Genomic DNA, 17,196 nt, shown 5'->3' with positions numbered 1-17,196 from the left:
GGGCACTGGACCCATATACTGTTTTTTACGTGATATTTTTTTTACTTAATGTGTTCCATTTCGTTTAAAATGTTTTTGAGCGCTCCTCACACTATTGTATTGATAAATTTTGCTTTATTGATGTAAGATCAGAAAGCACTCCTTTTAGCGGATATAACCGTGTGAGCTGATGAAGAGATTATATCTTTTCAATTTTTGTCTTCCGACATTTTACTATATTTTTTATGCTTTTATTTATTTTAAATATTTAATTTCAATAATTTTTCTTCTTGCCTTTGCATTAATGTTTAATATTTTCCATGTTTTCTTAAACAATTTTATTAAGTTAGGAGAAAGAACAGCTGGTATCATTTTGAAAGAGGACATAAAATAAATTAAGAGAATTTGAGAAGTTTAAAAACGTATTATTTGTATTTTACATGATCTTACTTCCTTAGGAGGAAGAATAACTGGCTTTAGTTTGAAACGGGTCCGTCATAAATTTAGAAACGTATTACTTGTATTTTACACGATTTTATATCCTTAGGAGCCAGATATACTAATGTAAATACTAGACTTTTTGTGATATTTTATTGACAACGTTAGACGTAATTTATTAGAATTTTTTAAATACGTTATCTGCCAATAATTATGGAATTTATTATAAAATGAATGATACAATGCGCATTTTCTATTATTTTATTGATTTATTATTTTGTTTGTTTCCATAAATTTTTTTGTATAATCAAGTCAATTGTATCGATATCCTTACAGGTTATAAACAAATTACAAACAAAACTAAAAATCGATAAAAAAATTTTTAGAAAAAATAAAATAAAACAAACATTAAAACGCAAAAAAAAAATGCTTGAAATTTTTTTTTGTATAATCAAGTCAATTTTATCGATATCCTTACAGGTTAAAAAAAATTACAAACAAAACTAAAAATCGATAAAGAATGTTTTTAGAAAAAATAAAATAAAACAAACATTAAAACGCAAAAAAATTTTTTTTTTTTTAAATTTAAAAGGAAATCTTAGAAATGTAATATAAATACTGCAAAAAAAACATACGAAAAAACATACCAATTTCATTTCCTTTTTAACCTGTCTGGGGATATCTGCAATTTTCTTGGAGAAGCGCAGTGGTTTGTATGCAATAATCTGTCCTTTATATACGGCTGTCTTAGTAAAAATCTGTTCAATGATTTTTGATTCTGTTGACATGTGACTAGTTAAGCTCATCTAGAAAATATAAATATAAAAATACATAATTAAAAAACTAAATGTTACTGAACATTGGCACACAATGCTCAATATAAAAACAGTTACACCTTAAAAACTTTGCGTCCAGTGATCACATTACTTTCTCGGAATACACATACACTTTTTTCGACGGATTTCTATCCTTGTTTCTAAGACAACTTCCATCTGCAAAATATGGTCCCAATAGTTAAACCCTTTGCTTACGGTGTTCCAAGTTGTACCATCATGCGCGGTCCACATGTTGCACTAGCCGTAAGCAAAAGGTTAAATTAACTCTTGCTTACGGTGTTCCAAGTTGTACCATCACATATGGTCCACATGTTGTACCATCCGTAAGTAAAAGGTTAAGCAGAAGAACGGTGTCCCGGAAATTTTTTTTCACCTTTTCATGCTGAGTAATGTATGTATAAAAGTCGAATTTTTACAATTTCACCTCTCAAGATATATTTGACCGATTTCACTCATTTTAGGAATTCGTCATTTAAAAATATATATTAAAAGTTACGAAGAGATTTTTTTTTTATAATATAATTCAAGAAATGTTTACTATAATTATTAATTTCGTAATCAAAAGCAAAAAATTATATTTAAAAAAAAACTATTTCTACGTCGTGTTACCTTTGGATAATCGAATTTAATAACTGTATGATTGTGATATCAGGTCATTGATATTTTACAAATTTCAATTTCAACTCATTCTCTTTCTGTCGCGTTCTGTTTATTTTTTCATCCATTTTGATCAGCACGTAAAAAGGTTGTTGTTCGCTACACCTTATGTGGACCGGGATAGCCTTGCTGGTAGGGCACTGGACCCATGTCCAAGAGTTCGTGGGTTCGATCCCTGCCGGCTGAAGACTCCCCGTGTAGTAAATGGTGACTGATGCACGTTAAATCTGTCTAGTCGCAAAGTCCTACATGTTCCCATAACAAATCAATACCTCTAGGGTACTGATCCAGAAGTTTCCTTGTCTTCCGGATTGGTTCAAAATTGCAAGGTTACGGAGTTGAACATTAGTAGTCGTAAACCCAAAATTGGGTCGGCTGTTCAACGATGGATATATAAAATAAAGTACACCTAATGTGGTAATAGACACAAAATTAGGCTAGAATACGGAGCAGAAAGAAGACAGCTCGTTATGTTGATTTGGATTGAGAATATCTTGCAAATGAGAGAGCAATAATCTCACCGAACCCAGTTTAGTATACAAGCATGCGGACCTGAAAATATTTCATCCAACATGTAAAAGGATTGGCGCTTTCATACGCCATGGACCGACGGCAAGCCAAAATGCATTGTGTTCGAATGGATTGTAAAAGCGTTGAATAGAACAATGTGAAAACTACGCTTTTGCATAATACGTGGCAAAAATCGACACGGTAAAGAAAAAATCTCATTTTCGCAAAGGGTAAATTAAGCTCTTTTTAAAAACTCCCAATAAAAAAAGCATCTTTAAGGGCTTTTAAAAAACGAAAATCGACATTTTTAAAAACGCTACGCTTCATGTGAAAGTAATAAAAGTATTTCAATAGCTTAAACAGTATACGTATGTTAAAATACGGGAGATATGTTAACCCACCGACGGTTCTGCACGTAGAAAGTCGTACTTTTTTTTACGCTCGCAAATGGTCGTGAACGTAGAAAACCTCCCTTCATTTTTCCCTTATAGATGGTCCTGCACGTAAAAAAAGCCTTTGATTTTTGTCCGGCGAAACGGCCATGCACGTGAAAAGTCGCTAATGCTTTCCCCCTTACTTGCGGAAATGGGCGTGAAATTCACTCCCTCCTCAGCTATGGTTAATTGATGTCCACTCCATCACCTGAAGGGTTGAAATACTCAATACACAATAGAGTTTGCTTTCGAAGAAAATGCGAAAGGATTTTCGAATATATTTAACTGAAAAAATTTTTTTTAGTACAAAAAGGAAAGAAAAAAAATAAAGAAATCGGTATGGGAAGAGAATTACATGACAAAATAGAACTAATTTTCATCTAATGTTAATTCGCAAAGATTAAAATTGATTTTAAAAAAAGTAAGAGGTTAAAATTGACTCAGTGCAGGTGATTGATTTTAATTTTGAAAATATAGTGCAATAAATCTCGGTAAAAGTGATTCACCTAAATGTATGAAAAATAAGAAAATGATATATTTGAAAATAATGCTTATAAATGATTTACATATAGTATTGTCCTCAAATCTTTAAATAGTTTTCCATTTAGTTAGATTTCTTTTTTTTTATAGAGTATTTAGCGAGTAAATAATAGTAGCTTTNTTTTTTTTTTTTGCTGGTTGAAGGAGCATTTTTTAATATTAAATTGCGATTTTTTTTTGTTAGTGATTAAAAAACTAATATTTAATATTCAGTTTCAATTTTTATTCTTTCAAAGTATTATCAAGTTTTAGAGGAAGGCATTAATTATTGAATTAATGATTCAATAGTAGATTTAGTTAAGGATGTAATTGCTGGTTGGTTAGCATCATCTCACTTAACTTCGAAATGCTTTTTTTTTTCATATGATCGTATGTTAATTTTTTTATATTATCTCCCTCCCAAATCAGTTGCCACATTTCCAGAAAGTTGAGTTATAAATAACTTTCGATGCAGTTTAATAGAACAACAACTGTAAAATTATACTAATACTGAATTAATGATTCATTTACTAAAATATCATTTTATGCAATTACCTATGGAAGAGTCGTAACAAAAATGGGATTTGTTTGACAGAGTGAGAGCAATTTTGTCTAGCACCAACATTTTTTTCAAAATTAGCATCGAAAAAGAATTTGGAAACTAATTTGGTGCTGATTTAAGTAGGAATGATCGGTATGTAAACGTTGTAAACTGATAGCATAGCACCCTGAAATCTCTGAAAAGTGTTTAATCAAAATCATAAACTCATCAGTATCAATAAGTAGTGCAAAGGTATTTAAACGTAGAAAAGGGAGTATATTATTATTAAATGTCAATTATCTGACAGCTGGGCTTTCAGGTTTTTCTTTTTTTGTCAGAAATTTGTGTATATATTTAAATTATATATATGCACAGGTTTCACATGAAATGTAATAAATTAATTAATATTTTAAATAATTTTCTAAANATGAAAACCTCCCATAGTTAGCTTGACGGCAAGTGTACTCTAACCCATGATTCGTCTACCACTGAGGATATTTTACGTCAGCACTGTGGTCGGTGCAAGCCGGATATGGAATTCGTATCGACCAGCCATCGCTGGTATTTGAACCCGGTTGATCTGATTGAAAGAGGAAAGCTCTATCCCTTGAGCCATCACGGCTCTTTAAGGCAATTAATTTTTTTTAAATGTAAACATTCGGCGTTTTCCAATATTGCGGCGGTTGTTTCACGAGTTGAATTCATGCTACTTCCAAGACGGGTACGCTATATATCATGTCGCGAGGTATTCCATGGTAACAAAACGATTACCATAATAATAATAATAAACTAGCCTGCTTAGTCTCCGAATCTGAACCCTATCGAGAATCTCTGCAAAGAGTTGAATCATTGATTTAATTTTTGGGACTTAATTTTTGTTTTTAAATTTCAAGTTTTTTTAAATTTAAAAAAACAAAAACAGAATAGCTAAATACCATATAGTTTTGTGAGCAAAGGCTTTAATTTAAAAAAAAAATATTCATATTTATAAAATAAAAAAATAGTCAATGAATTCGACATTTTAAAAATATTTACATTGTCTGAAGATAAAATTTTTATTAAATTTATATATGTATTTGTTACATAATTTTTCAAACGCAATCAAAAAAAATTTTATTATTATTTTATAATATGAATGTAAATACATACAGTTCTATAACAGAAAAATTAATATTGTTAAAAGTTTCCAAATTACTGTTTTCTCTGATTATTATTTTTCGGTAATTTACCAAATTCGAAAAGTTCAACGCGGCATAATTTTTGTTCAATTTACTTGAAATTTTTTGCACATATTGTTAATGCGTAGAGGAATATTTTTTGCTATCAAATTAAATAAATAAAATAAATTATACAATATTAAATTAATATAAATAAAATATACCCCTCATCGAAGTGAGTTATCTGTGTAATCAGAGTAACAGGATTCTCGTGAACATTCTGCAATAATTATCGGTAGGTAGAATAGTTAAGGGTAAATAAAAGTTTGATAGTGCACTCATGGACAAAATTAGTGCACCAAGAAATAATTGTGCTCACCCATCAATACCTCCGTTTGGAGTTTCGCCGCGCACGAGGAAATTGAACTGCAGCGGAATGGAAAGGTCGTCTTTAACGACGAATCCAGATTCAATCTCAGCAGGGATGACAATTGTGTTCGTGTGTGGAGATCCTGTGGTGAACGCCTCAATCCTGCCTTTGCTGTACAGCAACACACCGCTTCCACAGGTGGTGTGATGGTATGGGTTGCCATTGCCTACAATACACGGTCACTCCTAGTATTGTTCCGTGGCACCATGACAGCCCAGCGTTATGTCCATGAAATTCTGCAACCACATGTGTTGCCACTCATGCAACGGCTCCCAGGAGCCATTTTTCAACAATACAATGCTCGGCCTCATATGGCAAGGTTGTCACAAGACTGTCTCCGTACTTTTACTATCCTTCCTTGGCCTGCCCGGTCCCCAGATTTGTCGCCAATCGAGCATATCTGGGATAATTTGGGACAGGCGAGTTGGGCATCCCACGAGTTTGAACGAACTAGAGGCAAGGTTACAGCAAATATGGAACATCGCATCGTATCGTATCGTATGCCCGATCGTATCGCATAGTGCATTCGCGCTAGAGGGGGTCCAATGGGGTATTAACTCCTCCGTTCTTTTGCCTTTTTCTCTGAAATAAATTATCCTTTGTCTTTGATTTTCTAATCATTTACTTATATCAAAGTAGTCATTACGTATGTAAATTTTCGTTTCATTTTGACGACTCCTTCTTGGTGCGCTAATTTTTTTGTCCTTGAGTGTATTACAAAGCAATGTATTTATCTGCAAACATAATGTTATATAATAACACACAATTCAAGTTAATCTTTACCCGGCTGCTATAATGTATCATTCCTAGTCCATCTTGGCCATACCTCTGGATCTCAGATCTTTCCAATTTCCATAACAAACCATCGATCTCCTGTTCATACTTCCAATTTCTGAAATGACACGTCAAATTAAATAGAGATAGTGTGTGGTATGCGCAAAATTTTTTTCAAAAAGCAGTTTCATGTAGAGTTTTTTCTTTTAATCATCAATACAATACAGGATGTTTCATTATGTCCACTTTTAATAGGTATTTTCAGAGTCTTAGTCAAACTAACTCTCAATACGAAGTGGGGTACTTCGTAATGACCACCCTTCATGCAACAGGGTGCGTAGCCGAATCTTTCAACAAAAAATAAGCACCTTTTAAGTACTTTTTAAGCACTCAAAAAATATTTTCAAGCACTATATACACTAACAAAATGCAAAATAATTTTCAAAGACATTACATGATCGTGATAAAATAACTACTTAATAACTAAATAACAAAGAACTCTTTTCTTGATTATATTAGTCAATCTAACATGATCGAGACATTTTTCGGTTCGACATCAGAGGGTGGAATATGAAGCCTGAAATTGAGAGTATCTTGCAAAATGCAGCAGAATTGCACATGAGAGTGCAATAATCTCACCGAACCCAGCTCAGTAGACGCACATGCGGACTCCCAAGTATTCTGTCAAACATGTAAAATGATTGGCACTTCCATACGCTATGAACTAACTGTGTGCCGAAACAGACTGTGGTATTGAGAAAACGTTGAATAGGACAATGTGAAAAGCACGCTTTTGCATAATACCTGGTGAAAATCGACATTGTAAAGAACAAAAATCTAAGCACTTTTTTTAAAAACACTCAATGAAAAAAGCACCTTTAAGGGCGTTTAAAAAATGAAAGTCGAAAATAAGCATCTTTAAGCAAAAACGGTAAAGAAAACTGTGTATCAATAAAGAGGAAGGTGATATAAATGAATTTTAAAACCAGTTTGATTTCTTGAGGAAATTTAGAAGTGCTTCTAATGATCTTTAGAAGTGCTTCTAATCTTCTTTCATCTCCTCAATGTTTCGTTTTTAGTCCTACTTATCTCAGGTGTGTCTCGTTATATTTCTATAGACTTCATGTTTTTTCGTTACTTATTAACATATGACATATAATGTGAACCATCATAGGAAATATTTTTTTTTAAAAATATATATTAAAAGCGGAACACATTATGTAACACGAAAACAAAACAACAAACACAACAACAAAAGTGTTACTTTTCAGAATACTTACTTTTATTAAAAGAAGGACATTAGAAAACTCTATATGTAAAATACAAATTTGAAATCTGATGAATTATTATTATATTTAAACTTTTTTTTCCCTGTTGGAGCAACCTGAGCTATTGACTGCTACTATTTATTGTAGTTACCACATAAAAAATTTAAGCAGAGGTAATGTATAAGAAACATATCATTGTTAAAAGCCCTTATATAATTAACCCATATTAAGTTAATGTAGTTACCATATAAAAAATTTAAGCAGAGGTATTGAATAAGAAACATATCCTTGTTAAAAACCCTTGTATAATTTATATAATTAATCCATATTAAGTTAATGTAGTTACCATATAAAAAAATTTAAGCAGAGGTATTGTATAAGAAACATATCATTGTTAAAAACCCGTATAAAATTTATACAATTATCCCATATTAAGTTAATGTAGTCACCATATTAAAAATTTAAGCTTAAAAAAATTAAGCTTTTGATTGATCAGTTAGTAGATGTTTGGCAGTTAATATCAAACTGTACAGTTGAGATTGATTAAAACTCCAACTTTATTATTATTTTTAACAAACTGTCGAAAGACAGTAAAATCTTAATAGCTAATGCGTTTCATGAATGCTAGCTAAAATAATGACTCATTAAAACGGTTAAAAGTTACTTATCCAAATAATTGCAAATGCAGTATGATTATGTGGTAATACGTTACTGATTCTTCACGAAAATCCCCCCCCCCCCCTTTTTTTTTAAAAAAAACCGTCGTTGAACTGCCGACCCAATTTTTGGGTTTACGATTCAAGCCTTGTAACTTTGAGCCCAATCCAGAAGACGAGGAAACTCCTGGATCAGCACCCCCAGAGGTATTGATTTGTTATGGGAATATGGAGGACTTAGCGGCTTTACAAATTTAACGTGCATCAGTCACCATTTACTACACGGGGAATCTTCGGCCGGCGGGGATCAAACCCACGAACTCTTGGACATGGGCCCAGTGCCCTACCAACCAGGCTATCCCGGCTCCCAACTTCGTAGATAAAATAAATAGCATAGGATGAGCCGCGATGGCTCAAGGGATAGAGCGTTCGCATTCCAATCAGGTGAACCGGGGTTCGATCCCGGCGATGGTTGGTTTATACGAATTCCGCATCCGGCTTGCATCGACCACAGTGCTGACGTGAAATNCCTTGTATAATTTATATAATTAATCCATATTAAGTTAATGTAGTTACCATATAAAAAAATTTAAGCAGAGGTATTGTATAAGAAACATATCATTGTTAAAAACCCGTATAAAATTTATACAATTAACCCATATTAAGTTAATGTAGTCACCATATTAAAAATTTAAGTTTAAAAAAATTAAGCTTTTGATTGATCAGTTAGCAGATGTTTAGCAGTTAATATCAAACTGTACAGTTGAGATTGATTAAAACTCCAATTTTATTATTATTTTTAACTAACTGTGGAAAGACAGTAAAATCTTAATAGCTAATGCGTTTCATGAATGCTAGCTAAAATAATTACTCATTAAAACGGTTAAAAGTTCCTTATCCAAATAATTGCAAATGCAGTATGATTATGTGGTAATACGTTACTGATTCTTTACGAAAATCCCCCCCCCCCCTTTTTTTTTATAAAAAAACCGTCGTTGAACTGCCGACCCAATTTTTGGGTTTACGATTACTAATGTTCAAGCTTTGTAATTTTGAACCCAATCCAGAAGACGAGGAAACTCCTGGATCAGCACCCCCAGAGGTATTGATTTGTTATGGGAATATGGAGGACTTTGCGATTCTACAAATTTAACGTGCAGCAGTCACCATTTACTACATAGGGTGTCTTCGGCCGGCGGGGATCAAACCCACGAACTCTTGAACATGGACCCAGTGCCCTACCAACCAAGCTATCCCGGCTCCCAACTTCGTAGATAAAATAAATAGCATAGGATGAGCCGCGATGGCTCAGGGGATAGAGCGTTCGCGTTCCAATCAGGTGAACCGGGGTTCGATCCCGGCGATGGTTGGTTTATACGAATTCCGCATCCGACTTGCATCGACCACAGTGCTGACGTGAAATATCCTCAGTGGTTGACTGATCATGGGATAGAGTCCCCTTGCCGTCAGGCTGACCGTGGGAGGTTCTCGTGGTCTTCATCTGCATGTAACGCAAATGCGGGTTAGTTCCACCAAAAAGTCCTCCACGAAAGCAAATTTCTCCCAATCCTTGATCCAGGTGTTCCCTTGTCTTCTGGATTGGGTTCAAAATTACAAGTCTATGGAGTGGAACATTAGTAGTCGTAAACCCGAAAATTGGGTCGGCTGTTCAACAATGGTTATAAAATAAAAATAAAATAGCATAGGATATAAGAAACTGTATTTCATTTCCCTTTTCCTAGAAGATCTATTTTACGCATTTAAGAGGACGCCATACCTAGGAGAAACTTTTGATCGCAAATACTCTTTCAACTCCATAACTAATTTAAAATTTAAAGAATAGAAAAAGCGAGCAAGCCATGAAGTTTCAAATACTGTTAAGAGAAATTTTCAAAATTTCAAAATGAAATAAATGATGAGACGATAGCTTATGATTACGCAATGGATAAGTTCTTTTCCAATAAATTGCTCGCATTTTGTCATTTTGAAAATTTCTTTTCATTATTTGAAACTTACTCTGCTCAGTCTAAACTCACTACTTCTATACTTTAAATTTTAAATTAGTTATGGAGGTGAAAGAGTGTTTGTGAGGAAGAATTTCTAACGCGATGTGGCATCCTCTTAAATTGGAGTAAGGGTGTTTAATTTAAATTTATTTCGATGAAGTTGTTGAACAGTTTATTTAATATCAGACCGCTGGAGAATTTAAAAAAAAATACTTAGCAACAATTCCCGCGCTATAATTAATCATGAAGGTTAGTTACAATCAGCTGTCAGTTAAAATTAGCTGCCGGTATTAATTGCGTTGTTTTAAAGTATCTTCACGCCATAATTGGGAGAATTCCAGCTTCGTAGAAGTAGCACCGGTCTTTATAGCTAGATGTGCCCCTCCCCTTTTACAGTTAGGGGTTTGGGAAACTACGCAAATCCGTCTTACTTGAAATAATCTTTTTTCGATAGGGTTTGATAGTCATTGACTTTTTTTTAAAAATATATTAATTTTTTTTTTAGTTATNTTTTTTTTTGCAGAGTTTACTGAATTTAATTTTTTTTGTAACAAATAATTTAAGTTTTTGATTGATTCAATTATGAAAATGTAGACAAGCATATTATATTTGTTAAAAAGAATAAAAAGTAGAAGGAATGAAGAATCTTGCTATCATTCAAAATATTTCATTAGATCTTTTCTAATAATAAAAATAATTATTATAATAATAATAAAAATTATTATAATATTATAATAATAATAATAAAAAGAANAATGAATCCAAACTATAGCGAAATGACGCTCATTGGCGTCATTTCGTTATGTTCTGGAGTGATTTCGTAATATTTTTAAGCATTTCTGCCCCCATCATTCTAGAAGATAAAAAATTAAATAAATAAGGATTTTTTGACCATTTTTTAGTTTAACTATAATTAAAAATTTATTTATTGATCTCATAAGATTAATTAAATAAAAAAAATAATAAACAATTTTTTTAGTGTGACTGTTATTAAAAATTTGAACATCCTATCCCAGAAAATATAACAATAAAATTAAAAACAATAAACTCGATTCTATACTTTGCTTATTATTTGTAATAATTACATGAAATTTCGTAAGCGTAGCTCAAATATTTCTCGAAATATAAACATTTAAAAAAAAAATCTTACATTCCTATAACATAGAAAACCATACAACAAAATTAAGCAAATTCTTAGGAGAAATTTTTAATGAACACCAAACTTATTATTTTAAAATGTAAAAAAAATCGTAGAAAATTGCAGTTTATTTTTTCTTAATTTTGTCGATTATTATTCAAATTTAATTCTTTTCATTGATTGCTAAATACGATTTGCTACAAAATTATGACAAAAAAGTTAAATTTTCCACGCACGCGCAGTATGAAAGAAATACTTTAAATGCTCATATCTTGGGCAATTTTTAACTGATTTTTCGAAATTTTATAGTTAATTAAAAACTGTTCCAAATATTTTGATTTGCTTTATTGAACATTTTTAAGTTATAGCAAAACACATATAACAGAAAGATTAGTTTTTTTTCCCTCTAAAATATTTAATCTTGGTTATCGAAATTTTATTGCAATTATCAGAAAAACACCAATCTAAGTAATCGATAGAAATTACAAGCTTATTAGTACTCATATATATTCCTAATTTAGGGCCGGTCTCTTAAACCTCAACAAGTTTAAACTTTATTGAAAAATTTTAGAAATCGCTTTACCCAAACACCTGTAAAGTTAAGAAATAAATTCTCTAAGTATTTCTGAAATTTTTTTAAAAAAGATTGATATAAACTGAAATTGTCTCTTCCATTATTATAGGGTATTGTAGGGGTTAAAAAAGAACATAAATGCCAAAGGTCCCCATTGTACTCGATCTTGTGAAAAATTCTTTTGATTGATGTATCACCTAATTATGATATGGTACGAAAACTAAACATTAAATTGTTGTTTACCTGTTGACAATTCCTTAAGAAGGGACTTAATTTATTATAAGAATATACACTGTATATAAGCGATATAGTGATATTACTTGACTGAAAACTTCATTCACATCGTAAATAAACAAATAAGAATTTTTTTTCCCATTTCCAATGGCCAGAGTTACAGAAAGACCTCTACACCCCAAAAGGAAAGTAACGAATGAGAACATAAAGGGAAAAAAAACATAACAGGAGTGGCGTCCCTGTAACGGTCCCTGTAATGTAGTCCCTTGCGCGCCAGTAACGGTCGCGCAAGCGGTCGCAAATAAGAAATAACAGTCGACAAGCTTCGAGCGCTACAAAAATAGGCGCCCATTTTTAAGACTAGCGAAACAAGAATGTAAAGAAACAAAAAGGGTTTGAAATAAAAAAAAGAAAATGTAAAGTTGCCAACGAAAAATGGAAAAATAAAGCTGAGAAACAAAGCTAGAAAAACTTTAGAGGCCGAGAGAGAAAGAAAAAAAAGAAGAAAAACAGAAGAAGAAAAATAACAGCGGCCTAGAGGGAGGGATAAAATGCATTTCCACGCCTTACAGCGGAAACTAATATTGTCAGAACACACAAAAATACTTTAAATAAAATTATTGAAAGGCATTCCTGCAAAAAGAAGTTCACAAAAAGTCAATTTTAGAAATAAAATGAAAATTATTGAGTGCAGAGTTTTATTATAGTAAATAAGTCAGCGACTAACTTTGAGCGAATGGGTTCCAAGAGTTTTGGCAAGACTGGAATGTAAACTAAAATACGCTCCCTACTTACACCCCTCCTAATTTTATTGATTCAGTACTCCTAATTTCAAAACATAAATCATATTTTCTGTTAATTATATTTTCCATTATGTAGTTATTAATTCAATCAAAATGTTTTTTAATGAATCAAAATTATTAATCATCAAAATTATAATATTCCATTTTACCGACCGGCCTGTGTAGGGGTTAGGGAACTGATCTTGCATCAGAAAGATTCTGGGTTCGTATCCCGGGCAAGGCATGGATGTTCTTTTATTCTCCGTACTATCTGTCCATGCTGTGGGAGCAACGTTGGCCCACCTAATAGGGTGCCCCTGAAAAAGTCGCCAACAAATCTGACCTTCAGATAAGGGGCCCCCATCATGGGGGAAGGTGGGCGCACGATGCTCCCACTTAAAGCTTGGGGGGGGGGGCATTTTAACACTAAATAAAACGAATAGTTTGGCAGGGGAATTTAGACGAGGGAATTTTTTTTAAGTACATACATAAAAGAAGCAACTGGCAAACTAACATGAAAGGGGGAAGTTAGCAATTTTTGTATTGGGGGGGGGTGAATGCGCCCAAGAGCTTGGCGGGGATGGGGGCCACTGCTTCAAATGTCTGTATGACGAAAGGTCATTCATCAGAAGGGCATTGAAAAAAAAATTAATAATATTCCTTTTCTAGTATAAAAATAAGTTAAGTCACATTCTAGGAATGGATAATATTTTAGTTTTAAAACATGCCAGTGTTTGCTGGTAGAGTAAAAGTTTTTAAATAGGTTGGCTTAAATTCAATAAAATGTCACAAAAAAAATCGCTGCAAAATTATTTCTTCAGTTAAGTTAAATAAAAAATATGAAAGAAAAATTAAGAAAAATGAATTATGTATATATTTCATTATGTTTAAATATTCGTTTAAAAGCAATTAAAATCTTAAAACTCTATTTCATTTTACACCAGCTTTACAAAATGACAATTATAAACAAAAACCAAGTGAAAATAATTTCGACACGCATAACGTGGTAATTATAGAAGGATTTATCCTATTGCTTTTTTTTGGCAAGAATTGAATCGTAAAATCCGATTAACTCTTCCAAAATGCGGCAGAAGTTTTATGCCTGAATCAGCAAATTTAATATGTTTCCTTAATTTTCCTGCTCATTGAGACAAATAAAGTATTAATATTGACAAGTAGAAAGCGGAAACATTTTAATAAAAGTTTTTATATGGAACTCGCATTTAAATAATTCGTTTCTTACTATACTTTAAAGTTCAAGAGATTATCTTAATTTTTACAGACTCTCTTAACCTTTATATTGAAAAATAGAGGAATAAAAAAAAACGCATGCTCATTAAAGAAACAAAAGAAAAATCATTAACGCATATTAGCTTTTAAAAAGCATGATTACGGAGACACTTATTAAAAAGAAGTTACGAAAACGACCGTAGCATAATTCTAGTTCTTTTTTTATTTCGTAATTTAGATGCACGTGTAAATCTTTAATAATAAAACTAATGCTTATAAATGCGTTCATACATGAAAAAGAGCTCTATCTATCTCTCTTTCAGTTTTTTTTTTTCTGGAATGAGGATAAAATAAATGAACACCGAATTAGTAAGATAGAAAAGATTTTATTCGAAACAAGCGCATGAATGTTGAAATTCAAACGCGTAAAATAAGTATTTTCCCCACAAAACTGTGACTACTACAAAAAGTAGGGAGATATATCAACTTTCTAGGCAAAAATGAATTTCACCCCTATTACTTCAGTAACACTTCAAATATTTCTAAACTATAGAATTTTTACTTTTGCGTAAAACTGTGCAGATTTTTTCTTCTTTCTTTTTTTGTCTTAGTTACTAAAAACTAATTATTATGAAAATTGTGATGCCACAATAGGCATTACATATATTTCCTAGCTCTTAAAATTTCTTATTTTATTTAGCTTATTTTTGAAGTGATACTTCTTATGCGACTTCCAACAAGGTTGCGTTAAACGTTTAACGCTACATTTTTATTGGCCAGGAAATCACGCGGTAGGATCCAGTTTTCCCTCATTCATTTCCATATTGTTTTGGTTCTCACTAGCATAAAAATAATAAAAGTCATAAAAGTATTGTTTTTCTATAAATATTTTTTTAGTTTGTTTTGATACACATATAATTTAATAGGGTAGTATTTTTTATTTTCAAATTTAGTGGATAACAATTGTAAAAAATGAGTGAAAACAATCCCACGGACAATGCGACGGATTTAAGGTTATGTCAAGGTACGTCTCTTGTGAATATCAATTGATTGTTAGGTTTTCTCTTCTGAAATTACATTATGACGCATTCACATACATTATTAATACAAATACATTTTCCAGGGTGAGACGATGAGGCAACCTCAAGCACTTTCACTGGTTCAAGTGGTCCACGAGGGAAAAATGCACAATATTACCGTTATTACAGAACACGGAAGCGAGCGGAAAAGAAAAAGAGTCGTTGAATAGAACTAGTGATCCCTCTACGACTGCTGATTCTTCTACAATTAACGTAGCAGGTAACGAAGTTTAACTTCTTCCGCGTGGAGAGATTCCGCGCACTATTTTTTTAAAATCATTATTAACTGAATTTTAGTTAAATTAAATTAATTGTTTAAATTTTATTAAAATTTATACAAAGCGAATATAAAATATGTTATTCTTTTCTTATCGATTCATGTAAAACGGCTAATTTTTATTTCAATACTAATGTGAGACGCATTAATACAATGTCGCGACTAATCGAAAACAAAATCTATTTTATAACTCTTTATTTCTTATATGTTTCAGTTACATGGTTAAACTAATTCTCAAAGTCATGTTGGCGATTCGCGATCACCAAAGTATGTATTGATTATGGGGTGTTAGCTTCATTTTCGGCGATGTTTTCCTTTGATAAATCACCAACCTTAGATCACTCCCCATGCTCGTAACTGTCCGTTGGGAACAATTCATTCACTTCCAGTTTCCAATTTTTGACGACTGGGGGGGGGGGCTATTGGGCATCCTAGTCAATACTGTTAAATATAAAAAATGCTAACTAAAATTCTCGATGTAAGAGAATGTTTTATCTTGATCCCTTTAAAAGATTTATTTTCCTTATCTATATTATATAAAACGCTAATACGTACGTATGTATGTATGTATCAATAAAACCGATGATATTTCTTTTCTCGCGCTGGCAACAGTTTTCACTTTNCTTTAAGGGATTTCTTTTCCTTATTATTTTTATATTTTTGAATTACGGCCATTTTCAATAATTAATAAATCCATTTTTCTTAAAAGATTTTATTTATTTCTCTGAGACAGTTATTTCATTACATCTAAATTACGCTGCATTTGTAACGGCCAAAAAAAGTCAATAATGTTACCTGAACAAATCCACTAATAAATATAAAACGATCACCGTCATTACAAAAACCATGGTGATTTATCCGTTCCAAAGCTTAATTATGATGGCTATTTCATAGTCCTCTATAGCTGAAGATTCAATCGTAGATTTGATTTTACTTCAGCTCAAATCATTCAATATTTCTTCTCAGCCTCTGAACTAGACTTAGGGAAATCGATCTATATTTTTAACAATTTTAAAACATTATTAATGACCTGTCCAGCATCCCATTTCTCTTGCCATCCACAGAATTTACCATAATTTCGATATTTTGGGTTCTCTTCTTTTCCACTCATCCCTAAACTGTTTTTAATTATCTTGTTTTATCATATTCTCCTTCACTAATTAGCCAATCAGTTTTTTTGCTAGTTGTAACTTATTTCTGAGTCTGTGTGTATCAGAAATGAAACGGAGGTGCTTCATAATAGCAATGAAACCACAGTATGTCTGTTTTATGTTACACTATTAACATGCCAGTTACATCTTTGTCTTGAAAAGCTTCGTGTTGAAACACTTAGAAGTTCCAAACTCAATTTTAAAAGAAATAATATTTTGTGCAGAGAAAAACATAAATATTCATGGCTGCGTGAAACTTACTATAGTAACATAACCAAAAGTTCAAACAAAATATTTTTTTTTAATATTTTAAGTGTACCTTGATACAGTTTACAACTAAGGAATAATCAATTAAAAGCTTTTCAAGTTACGTTTTTATTTCTTACACAAAACCACATTCACCGGAGGAAGTCAAGAACAGCAGATATATATATATATATATATATATATATATATATATACATGTGTATATGTAAATAATATTCTTTATATGAATGTATAAATAAAAGCATAGTTATAAAAATAT

At 31.8% G+C, this 17,196-nt stretch overlaps 1 protein-coding gene across 1 annotated transcript in view; it reads right to left on the bottom strand.

Moving 5' to 3' along the window:
- Positions 1-17,196, bottom strand: part of LOC107454842 (receptor-type guanylate cyclase Gyc76C) — a 216,790-nt gene that overhangs the window by 46,898 nt on the left and 152,696 nt on the right. Inside the window, exons 10-11 of the mRNA XM_043048989.2 lie at positions 6,285-6,393; positions 1,065-1,223 (exon numbers count right to left, since the gene is read on the bottom strand). Of these exons, the coding sequence (XP_042904923.1) occupies positions 1,065-1,223; positions 6,285-6,393 (268 nt within the window). The remainder of the gene's footprint in view (positions 1-1,064; positions 1,224-6,284; positions 6,394-17,196) is intronic.

Source organism: Parasteatoda tepidariorum, chromosome 3, assembly GCF_043381705.1.
Source record: "Parasteatoda tepidariorum isolate YZ-2023 chromosome 3, CAS_Ptep_4.0, whole genome shotgun sequence".
NCBI lineage: Eukaryota > Metazoa > Arthropoda > Arachnida > Araneae > Theridiidae > Parasteatoda > Parasteatoda tepidariorum.
Note: the sequence above shows the minus strand (reverse complement) of the source record. Positions and strands in the feature narration are given on the sequence as shown.